The 11782-nt window shown below is 39.1% G+C and overlaps 2 protein-coding genes across 2 annotated transcripts; one reads left to right on the forward strand and one right to left on the reverse strand.

Moving 5' to 3' along the window:
* Positions 1-1892: 1892 nt before the first annotated feature.
* Positions 1893-9644, forward strand: LOC125204832 (uncharacterized protein At5g08430-like). The gene is made up of 9 exons (XM_048103576.1): positions 1893-2096; positions 3037-3801; positions 4683-4795; positions 5276-5335; positions 5961-6011; positions 6900-6970; positions 7599-7807; positions 8056-8277; positions 8976-9644. The coding sequence occupies exons 2-9, from the start codon at positions 3165-3167 to the stop codon at positions 9416-9418; spliced, it is 1806 nt and encodes a 601-aa protein (XP_047959533.1). The 5' UTR covers positions 1893-2096; positions 3037-3164; the 3' UTR covers positions 9419-9644.
* Positions 9645-10823: 1179 nt separating this feature from the next.
* Positions 10824-11782, reverse strand: LOC125201712 (zinc finger A20 and AN1 domain-containing stress-associated protein 5-like). The gene has a single exon (XM_048099936.1). The coding sequence runs from the start codon at positions 11657-11659 to the stop codon at positions 11126-11128; it is 534 nt and encodes a 177-aa protein (XP_047955893.1). The 5' UTR covers positions 11660-11782; the 3' UTR covers positions 10824-11125.

Genomic DNA, 11782 nt, shown 5'->3' on the forward strand with positions numbered 1-11782 from the left:
CTACCCGAGGGCGTTGTGTGTGTCCAACAACGTCCTAAAGTTGGCGGAGACCACCAACTCCGTGTAGGCATGTCCCGCAGCCAAAGACGGGGCTGGGGTCGTGGTCGTGGTCGGGGCCGGCGGCATGGCCTGTGAGGATGTCGCCTTCGCCTTGCCCTTGCCCTTGGCAGCCTTGACGCCAGCGGGACGCCAGGAGGACATCGGTGTGCTGGAACTCTCATCCTCGTACACCGGATGGTTGAGGTCCATTGGGGTTGCGCCGCTGTCGCTGCTCGTATAATCACCGGCGAAGGTGTGCTTCGCCCTCTCCGCCGCCGCCGCCGCCGCCGATTGGGGCAGCATACCTCCAACGAACTTCTGCTTTTCCTTCAAGAGGAGCCAGGACTGGAAGTGCTTGAAATCGCCGTACAATGACATGTACGACGCAACCGCTTTGTTGCGCACATCCGTCAGACTCTCGCCGCTGCCCTGCTCCCTCAAGCACTTGTCATACTCCGCCGCGAACAAATTGACCTGCTTCTTTATTTGTTCCTAGTGCTTGTGGAGCGGCTCCCTTTGGCGCTTGTAGGCGGTCGGCGGCTTGGCCTCGCTGTATTTTTCAGCGATGCGCTTCCAATACGCACATATCTTCTGGTTGTTGGCGAACACCGGATCCTCTGAAATAGCAATCCAACACCTCGTCAAGACGATGGATTCTTCCGGCTGGTAGTTCGTCCTCCCCGGGGCGAACTCTTCATTCAGCGTCGGAAGCGGCAACTTCTGGGCTCTTGCCTTGGACCGCTTCTTCTTGGTGGCGGAGCCCGAGGCTGCGGCGGCGGAGGAGTGGCCGCGGGGTAAGGTGGGTGCGCGGGTGGGAGAAGGCTCCATGTCAGACAGCCGGTACGAGTCCGTGCTGAAATCGGGATCGCACTAGGTGTTTGAGTCGAAGGGATGGTATTCATCGGCTTCTGTACTCGGCCACCATGCACCACTACCACCGAATATTTCCGACTTGGGTAATCTCCGGGATTTGTTTTGTTTGAAATAGAGAGCGTGGATTAGTGGATGAAGTGAAAATGGAGTGAAAAATGTGATGTAGTGTGTGGTGAAAATTTAAAAAAATAAAAAAAACAAAAATGCGTTCTACCGTCCGCGGTATCGTCCGCGTTGCCCATAGTGGGGCGGACGATACCGCGGACAATGCGACGGAGGATGCGTATCGTCCGCAGAGGATAGATTGGGCGCGGACGATGGAGAAGCCATCGTCCGCGATGCTACAGTGGTGGACGAAGGGGCGGAGGATGCATCGTCCGGACTATCCTCCGCCCCATTGTAGATGACACTTCTCCCAATAAGAGTCATATTTCACTTTTACCATAAATGGTAAGTAGAGTCCACATTCCATCAATTTATTTCACTCACATTTTATTGTAACACTAGTAAATATGAGTAGAACTCATATTTCACTAATTTATTCAATCCAATTTTTATTATGGTTTTAAAAACATGCCTAATATTCAAATATGACTCCTTTTACTGGGCAAAGGGAGTAAAATTTATCCCTAATAATTCTAAAACTGATAAAAACAATACCTAGAAAATCTGAGAAATAAGATCCTGAAAAATTATAATACTACTACCTTTTTTTTCAAGATTCTGATTATTTTTTCAAATTAATTAAAAATAAAAATAAAAAACCACTAGATTTTGAAAATTGAGTAATCAAATTACTTTTCGGGGATACAATCCTGAAAAACAAATCTGCAAACATATATAGAATCAAACGCTGTAAATAAGGAATCACCCATATTTAGAGAAATCTCCACTTAGTTTGATTTCTTTGAAAAAGTTAGTATAAAATATAATACGAATATTATACAGAAAAAGAAAAAAAGCATAAAATAAAAAGAAAAGACTCCTAAATAACATGCGTCTTGTTCAGTGTCCCATGAAAATAAGTCTGGGTTTGCCAATTCCGGTAACAATAAACCAAATGATTTCCTGAATATTCTTACTTTCGGCTCCGGCCACCGTCTCATCCCACTGCACTGACTCATTGCCCACCGTTTCTACCGTTAATTGTTCGATTAGAGTCCACCCCCAAATAAAAAATCAATGTAAGTCCTAATTTTAATTTTATAGCGTTTCACCCAATCACAGTAGCTCAACTTGAATCTTTGAGCAGCATTTCATTGAGTTTGATTTCCAGTTATCGTTGTAAATTTTTAAGTGAAAGTTCAGTTTTTCATTTTTTGAAATTAAATATGCATTCATCGTAGAAGCACAAAGGTCTACTGTTGAGAAGCAGAATGATAACGGAATTTGAGATTGGTATGTTGCACAAATGCTACTGGAAATGACATTTGCAATTCAGTTGGTGATTGCATTGGCTGAATAAATCATGAAGTTTTGCATGCACTATTGTTTCATATTGTGCTTCTCCAATCAATACAGGTGAAATCATATGGAACAATCAAGCCACATTTATTAAATGCTAAATTCAGTATAACTTTTAAATCGATCTACGGTGGCGTACAGACAGTGAGTTATATTAGTTGTCAATGATACTTTTGATAGATCATGTATACATGCATTATGCACATTGTGTGGCACCATACAATGATTTGTATTTCATTGACAGATTGTAAATTTTAGTACACGGAAGATACGTTCTTGCCTGGTCTCGCTTAAAGCAAGGATATGTTTATTGTGCTTTATGGGTGTGACTTTGAACACCCTGCCTTTGTTTTCCACTTCTTCTGAAATTATTGGGAGTTTTTCTTATCATTGTGAATGATGCTGCAGTATCTGACTGACTATAATAGAAATTTCACATCTTTCTTTTCACCTTGTGAGAAACAAAAATACGATTATCTGATAAATGCTCAAGCACTGTCCTGATCTTTCTTGCCATGTCCAGTAGGGCTTCTCACTATATCTGGAAAAGCATTGCCTTGTCATATCTATATTGTCATTATATGAACTTGCTTGGCAAGACCAGTTATTTTCAGTGATCGGCTAAATGAATTTTAATTCGAGTTTTATTTATTGTGACAGAACGTGAAGCGCTCGAGTCTTTCTAGCTGACTAAACGAAGCACCTTGTGCATAGCGAATTTTTTTGCATGCCATAAACCTTGCTGCTCCACCCTAGAAGCTTTTGTTTTCTTCAGTTGTTGCAACAGTATGAAAGACACCTTTTGGGTGGAAGATTCCAGTTTACAGTCACCTGTTTCCACGAAAAGGAAGAGGAGAGTTGGGAAAAGAAAAATCGAGTTTATTGGATGGGGTTCTAGGCCTTTAATTGAATTTCTAGAAGCAATTGGTAAGGATACAAGCGAAAAGCACTCACGACAGGAGGTGGCAGCATTCATCAACAAGTACATAAATGATAATGGTCTTAGGAGTGCAGAAAAGAAGAAAAAAGTCCTTTGTGATGAGAGACTTTACGCTCTCTTTGGTAAGAAAACTATGTCGCGGATAAAAGTATTTGATATGCTGGAAGAGCATTTTGCTGAAAACCACGACTCCGATGATGAGTCTCTTGACAGCTCAGATGAAGATTATGCAGAAAAAAAATTGGTGGAATTTCAAAAGATTCCTATTAGTCAGAGGAAGAAGGTCTTTAAGACCCCTAAAAGCTGCTATGCTGCTGTTACTCCTGAAAATATCAAACTTATTTATTTAAAGAAAAGTGTAATTCTAGACCTTCTCAAGTTTCCTGAAAGCTTTGAATTTAAAATACTGGGGAGCTTTGTTAGGATGAAATCTGACCCTAATGACATTTATCAAAAGAATCGCTTCCAGCTTCAAAAAGTTACAGGTGATTAACTGTCTATGTATATTTTACTATTCTAAGCCACGTTAGTGATGCCAATTTCTATTATTTCAACTTAGCTACTTTGCCCAAAGGTACCTTGTAAGCAGTTGGACTTGTCAGATTCTCTTTTGAATATACCTGAATAAGGTTGCATGGTTGAAGAATATTGGTAGTAACTCAAATCATATTGCTGTCAGCCTCTGTTGTTAGTGTTTGTTCCTTATCTTCCAATGCGGAAGGAAAAATGTTGCGAAAAATAAAGTAAGATAGTAGATCATTAATTCTACTGGGAAATACCTTATCCATGAGTTACACTTTGGATCTGAGTTCTGAACCAGCTATTTCACCACTTCAGAGTTTCTGTTAGAGAATGCTTGGGGCTTGTATACTTTTTATTTTAAATTTGACTTACCTACTTAAAAATGTGCAGAGGTTTTAATTTTTTTAATTAGTGAGTAGGAAATGTTGGGACGGTTTTTCCTGCGAAATTTAAGTTGGCTTTCTGATTTATTTAGTTTGGTTGGTCCAAGATTTCAGTTGCTACTTTTATCAATACTTTTTTGGCAATCACTGTGTTATTATGCCTAGTCGACATTGGGAGAGTTCAATCTTATACTTTCTGGTCGCATGCTCATGCCATCCAAGTTACTTGACTGGCCATCTCTTATGAAATGGCTGGAGTTTCAGACTGAAATATAAATTCTTTCTAGTTCCCTTGCATATGGGGCATGTAACATTTCTGAATGGCTCTCACTTTTGAAATGCTTGATTGGCCTACTTTTACTGATCTCCTTGTCATGTCATTCTCCATTTGCTTTCATGCATATATGGGTCATGTTGTGTTTATTATTGTCAGTTGCTTAACTAACATTGTTATTTCACAGGAATAGAGAAGATTTCTGGCACTGGTGATGCTGATATTGAAATACGCCTAAGAGTTTCAAACTTCTTTAAGGATGTCACCATTTCCATGCTCTCAGATGATAACTTTACTAAGGTAAGTTTCTCTAAACCCTGAACTGTTTAGAGATGGTGTAGGCTAGGTTGGATGAGTGTTGTAGCACTGGTGAGATTATCAAAAAATCATATCATATGCTGTTATGGTATCCAAAGTTGGTTAACATGGAAATCGTCTTACTCTTGCCTGTTATATACTGAATCTTCTCAAACACCAAGCTCCCTCCACTAGTAAGTACTTGGGTGTCTCACTCTTATGCTGGAAATTTTCTGCTAGATGCTGTAAGTTTACGTGTAGTATATCTATATATGTTACCCCCTTGTTATGTCTTGCTTCCTAACTCAAAAGGTATTGATGGAGGAACTTATTGCTATGACAGAGATTCAGATATCATATAATTGCACTTAGTTTACTAATGTGAATCCATGTACTATCATGATATGAACTCTCACTTGAATTTATCTTGTATTCAGCTTTTTGTCATTTGTGAATTGTCTCATCCTTGTTTCTTAATTTCAGGAAGAAGTTGATGATGTTTGTGACAGGATTAAAGCTGGCTCACTTAATAGGCTTACCGTTGTAAGAATTTTGACTAAAAACAAACTTTTGTTTGCTAGTGAGCTACATTTTTATTTATGGGTACTGTTACGCTGTTTTGATTACAAGAAACTTTTTACTTCAACCACAAATTCTGAAACTGGGGAGATTAAAAAGATATTTTGATCAAATTCCACTCCCAATAATTGGCATCTCATACTTTCCATCTTTTCTTACCTATTATATGCCGAAAAGCAGAAGAAAATTTGAGATTGATCTGGGAAAATGTATGCAATAGTAGAAATTGGCTGCAATTATATTGTCTACAATTGTTGATTGTAATGATTCTGTTGTTTTACGTTTATGTTTGGAACTACATAGATTTTATTTATAATAGTGATTATAGTCAGAAATTCATTAATCTGGCCCTTAGGATACTATCAGCTACAGCTACTGCTGTTATAATTGTGAAGGAACTTTTTGTACTCATTTAAAGTCACCATTCGCATTTACCTTACTAAATGCTCTATCTGGACACTGGAGCTAACTACTAATTCTGTCACTGATTCTCTCTCTCTCTTCATGCTAGGGTGAACAATAGTATGTTCTTATAGTCTCTAACTCTTACCTCACAATTTTTAAATAAATTTTACCTGCGTAACTGCAGGATGAAGTTCAATTGAAGGCCCAAGCACTTCATGTTGATATAACAAATAATGTAAGATCTGCTACTTTACTTTTTCTTCCTTGTCTTAGCATTTTTACCATTGTCTATATTATTCAACTCACTCTCAAGTAGTATAAGTTCTACACATCATGTGTTTTCTTTATGTTTGTGATCTTAGGATGTATGCCTGTGTTGTATTTATGCTGTGCCATTGTTAACTATATAACTAAAAATGCAGTTTGTGGTAGATACCTACGATTGGGACTACCTTATTTATGTTTGTTTGGAATTGTTGATGACATACACTTACTAAAGATATTCTTTGTCCACTATTTTCATTGTGGGATCTTGCTGACCTGAATAATCTGTACTTTTCTACCTTTTATTTTAAACTATTGTGTTCACATAAAAATTACAAATACACCCGTTTAGGAACCATTTTCCTGACCCACATGGAAGTCCATGGCCATCTATTTTGGAGAAGGTCATGGTGAAAATTATGTTTATTTCCTATGCTTCAATGGTTCCCTGTACATTTCTGCACCTTGATAGCATGAATCCATTCTTTGTGTTTTGAGTGGTTCAGGTGGGGTTCTCATTTCAGAATCCAATTTGCTAAGTTAACTCCAATAGGATTTATTGTTGTGAATAATGTATGAGTGAGGGTTTAAAAGATTATGAGTTAATCAAATTTCTCAAAATAAACATTTGAGCATCTAATATTTCTAACTGAGGAACAGGAACTTTCTGTATATTTTTAATACTCATGTTTTAGTGTTTTACAAATTTACTACATATCGAAAGGTTAGGACATTATTGTGATATCATCCTCACATTACTATCTGCTAATGGTGCATATAATTCCTATCATACTACTTTTCTTACAGTTTGTAACTTAAGAAAGATACCTGTGCCTGATCCTTTTTTATTTGGTTCCAGTGGATTGCTAAAGAAATTTCTCTGTTGCAAATGCGTATTGAACATGCCAATGAGAAAGGATGGCAAAGAGAATATCCTTTGATCTACTTGCTTCTTCATGTCCTAAAATGCTTTTCTGCACTCAATATCTTGGAAATTTACCTTGTCTTTAAATTGCATTTAGCAAATTACTGCTTAGAACCATGGTTGACAATAATTGTCTATTTTGTCGTATTATCAGTTTAAGGCAATCAATAATGATTAATAAAGGAGTTGAACTTCAAGTTTAGGAGAAGGGGTGATATTATTTTGTTTTCTAGTACTTTTTTTGTTCAAAGCCCATATGGCATATATTCTGTTCTTGTAACATGTCTAGTTGTGCGAATGGCCCTTAAAGTTTGGTCTGTATCTTGCAAGTAATGTTAAAATTGCTCCAGTGGATCATCTGTCTGTTGGTTTTGTTTCTGGTAGAACATCAACATGTTTAATCTTTTATGCTGTTTTACTTTTTCCCCTTGGTGCAATTTTCACCTCAATAACTTTGGACTAATCTGAGATGGTATAACAATCCAGAACATCTACTATATTCTGTAACAAGGTTTTACTCAGACAGTGCAGCTTTTTTGGAACTTGTTTTGTAATATTGCATTTGCTGTTTATTTATTCGTTTCTTCAATTCATTTGATGGGCAGCATTGTTGCCTTAACCTCTAGAATTTACAAAGTTCGAGTACCTAGAAAGAAGGACATTGCTACAGAAACCATCTGAACGAGAAAAATTATTGTCAAAAATTCCTGAAGTGGTTGCTGCAGATTTAGAGCCCGAATCTACGGTAACCGCTACTTCCGTAAAAGCAGAATTAGGGGCCTGCTCTCCAAAAATTACTCCTATTAAGGAACGTTCTGACATCTCCAGTCCAGAGGCTGCAGGTGCACTGTCTTGTCTGTAATTCTGCTCGATAGGTCTTATGAATTGTTACCTGGATTATCCAATTCTAAGTTGCATGTTTCATGACGTGTGAACTCTGATGTATATATACTTATTATACATAAAAGTCTTCTTCAGCACAGCAGCATATGTAATCATTAAGCATGCCTGTAAACACATACAATATCAGTAGCCATTAACTCTGTAGTCTATGAGCTCATTGAACTTTATGTTTTAAACCAATTTCTAGGGCCTGGAGAGATTGACACTCCACCTAAAGTTAATTTAAGTGATTCACGTACTCTCGAGGTTCAGAATGGAGGCATTAATTGGGTTGCCGACATCCCCCTCAAGGATCTTGAAGTTCAGATTGGAGGCATTAATTGGGTTGCAGACATCCCTCGCAAGGATCTCGAAGTTCCGAATGGAGGCATTGATTCTGCTGCAGACATCCCTCACAAGGATAAAAAAGGTAAAATTAGTATTTATCACTTTCCAGACTAATGCTTCATGCTTGTGTCTTTTTCTTGAGGTCCAATTGATATTCAAATTAAAACGATTAACACCTTTCGTTCAGTATTCTAACAGACTAATGCTTCATGCTTGTGTCTTTTTCTTGAGGTCCAATTGATATTCAAATTAAAATGATTAACACCTTTCGTTCAGTGTTCTAAAACTGATAGGGACTTAGAGCACCCAAAACACTTTCACGTAAAACGTAAGTCCTCATTGGTCTCTCCTGATTTTCTCCGAGCGTTAGGGCCATTTTCCTAGTGTTCTAAGAGACAGACACCATTATTCTGTCACCATATGTTAATGCTGTATGGACAGCAGAAGAAGCCTTTTTTCGTTTGCCAGTAGTATTATTTAATTGGATGGACCTAGTTAATGCCTGTTCATAGGTGCTTTCAAATTCATCCTGCGGTTTCTCACAAACGCTTGATATCGCTCCAGCAGTCATTTCCTTGCTGCATTTCTTGATGCATATTGACAGTTTCCCATCATATCTGCTCTTTTCCTACATGGCAACACTACTTTGGTGAATTACTGCATTTCTGTTAATACTTAATTTGGGCAAATCACCATCCAAATAATTAAGTCCCTGGTTATATTCAGCTATCACAGTTTTGTTATGCACTAATACCTATGCTTCCGTATGTGATCAATCAGTTTATATCATCAAACAAGGAGTGCTGGTTGCTAAGGTTAACGACAGCAATAACGAGATGCAGCACCCTCAGGGTCGGGAAGAGCCAGAGCAACGACTTACTACTCCCATTGAGACCAATACTGCGACGCAGGTAATATGTTCTGGAGAAGAGAACCCTCAACCAGCAAGTTCAACTACGGTGATTGAGTTAAGCGATGGCGACTCAGAAGATGATGTGCAAGAGCAAGAGGTTGCAGGCATAAATGGTGAAAACCCAGAGGAATTTGAATGGCACTACACTGATCCCCAAGGGATAACTCAAGGTCCTTTCTCACTATCTTCGTTGAAGATTTGGAATGATGCTAATTTCTTCCCATCAAATTTCGTAGTGTGGAAAAGTGGTCAGACCTCTGATGATGGAGTTCTGTTAGTTGACGTTCTTCATCGGACATTCCCAAATTGATGTAGTCTGTAGAGCCAATTTTTTTTCCAAAAGAAAATGATAAATGGAAAGAAAAAACAACTGTTTTAGGGCTGCCAGTTTCTGTTACTTTTTCTCAATAAAATTTGTTCTTGTTCAGACAAGATAGGTCGCCGGGAGGCTGAACTCACATTTGAGTTGAATTAAACATTTTTCTGTATTAACTCCTAGTATTAATGTGAGTATATTTTTTAATTTTTGGATGCTACTTCCTCTGCTCTTGAATAGAAGTTTCATTTCTTCCAGATTTTAAAACTCTTGAATAGAAGTTTTATTTCTTCCAGATTTTAAAAAATGTTAAGAAAACATTGGATGGAAAAAGGTTAGTTGAATGAGTCCCACCACTTGTATATACTCCCTTCATTCCGTGGTAGTAGAGGCGTTTTTTTTTGGCACGTGATTAAAGAAAAATTGTGTTAAGTGAGTTAAGTAAAGGAAAATGATACGAGTATAGAGTGTTAGGACGAGCCAAGAGCCGAGACGGAGAGCTCAAATGCCAATAGCAGAGAGAGCGAACAAGGAAAGGCGAGGGAGTCGAACATGCAGGAGCAACGAGGAATAACGGTGGAAAAGAAGCAGTGTCAGCGCCGACAGGTGAAAACGCCGGCACGCTATTGTGACTTCGTGTCGCATTAGGGGAGAGAGTCAGTTGCTTTATCCTTATTTTTTGTTATTAGATATTTTCTTATTTCACTACTATTTAATTGTTACGAACAATTAGTTTAATTAAGTGAGTCGAGGGTTTTCTTTGTTGGTTCTTTTTCCGTGATGCATAAGAGAGTCGAACCAACCCTAGGTCCATAGTCTTATAAATAGGGATTCTCAAATCATTAATGATCATCGGAAGAAATTTCCCTAATTTTATTCCTTTCTTTTATCGCAAGTTATTTTCTTTTCTTCTTCAAAAACCCTTAGTTGGGTTCTTGAGAAATGGTTGCTCGATGGAAATTCCCTTCCGCGAACGGACCGCACCCCATCATCTATAACTATCGCCGAGGATACAATTAGCATCGTATCACGAGAAAAAAGTAAGAAATGAAAAAGAGAATAATATAATTCCATTATTATGAAACGTACTAAAATAACTCAGCTATAATAAAACGGTGGAAGTATTAGTTTTAAATGATACATGTGTTCGAAATTAGTTAATAGAACTTTGATTTATATTTACTAATGAACCAAAATGAAAAAAAAAATGATACTCCTATGATTCAAGACGAGTATCTATGTTGAATTTGAATAGTTAGAAGTCGACATAAACTGTCGCGATCCAACTTGCACGCATTATTAATGGGCCCGTCTAATTACAGAGTATGTTTTGCTGACATCTCACCATCCTCAAACTTGCCAAAACTTCACAATATCACAACTTTTTATGTAAATATAATTTGATTCCAATCTTTCCCTTCATATATTATAATAACGGAAACAAATAATTAATCGCCATACAAACACACTTACAAATTCAACATAAATTTTTGACAGTAATTTCCGTTTTTAATTTTTTGTAATTTAAAAAACGAAAAGTAGACGTCGGATTTCCCATCGTTCCGCTAATCCTTCCGGCGACTCCTTCACCGGAAGAGCTACAACATAGCCGGAGCATCGATCTTCATAGGCTGAAGATATGGCGAATTTGACTACGCGCCCGGCCGAGGATGCATATTTGGTTGACTTTTTCCCTTCGTTTCATATTTTGACGATTTTCGCGGCTTTGACCACCGGATTCTCCCTCGCGATGGCTTCCCGGCCGGCGGATTTGTAATCGTAGCTGCAGTCGTGGCGATCGGAGTATCGATGATCGGCGCAGAAAAGGTCGCCGCATCGGCATCTGAATCCGGTGAGACCTACCTTCCTCCGGCAGCCGGAGCACCGATTAACTTCTCTCTTCATCGGAACCGCAGCTACGGCGGCCTCCTTTTTCAGATCTCGGCTCGTCCCCGCCGATGCGAGCCTCCTCTCCGGCAGAGACAGGCTAGACGAGCTAGATCTGAAGGATTTCTCCAACAAAACGTGATTCAACGGCTTCGCCGCAGCACCGACCGGCGATGAGGCGGCTGCGGTGGCCGAGGAGGTGGAAACCGCCGTTGTGGCGGCGTTGAAACACTTCTGACAGAGATTATTCGCCGCGGAGTTGCCGGCGACGCCGCACTTGACGCACAGGGAGATGGTCTCAGGCACGACCTTGAACTCGGTCTCCTCCTTCTCCGTCCTCTGCGCCATTATTGACTCAAAAATTGAAACCTGAAAGCACAAAAACGAATGATTTCGTGCAGAAATGTTGGCGTTGATTTGTAGAGAGAGAGAGAAGTGGGTTGGGTTTGAGAGAAGGGAAGAGGTGGGATT

This window comes from Salvia hispanica, chromosome 1, assembly GCF_023119035.1.
Source record: "Salvia hispanica cultivar TCC Black 2014 chromosome 1, UniMelb_Shisp_WGS_1.0, whole genome shotgun sequence".
NCBI lineage: Eukaryota > Viridiplantae > Streptophyta > Magnoliopsida > Lamiales > Lamiaceae > Salvia > Salvia hispanica.

Excerpts from the sequence above, each read along its gene's own strand:
- LOC125204832 (XM_048103576.1), top strand. The coding sequence starts at position 3,165 with ATGAAAGACACCTTTTGGGTGGAAGATTCCAGTTTACAGTCACCTGTT. Across the intron at positions 3,802-4,682 it reads CCAGCTTCAAAAAGTTACAG|GAATAGAGAAGATTTCTGGC; the intron begins GTGATTAACTGT and ends GTTATTTCACAG. Across the intron at positions 6,012-6,899 it reads ATGTTGATATAACAAATAAT|TGGATTGCTAAAGAAATTTC; the intron begins GTAAGATCTGCT and ends ATTTGGTTCCAG.
- LOC125201712 (XM_048099936.1), bottom strand. The coding sequence starts at position 11,659 with ATGGCGCAGAGGACGGAGAAGGAGGAGACCGAGTTCAAGGTCGTGCCT.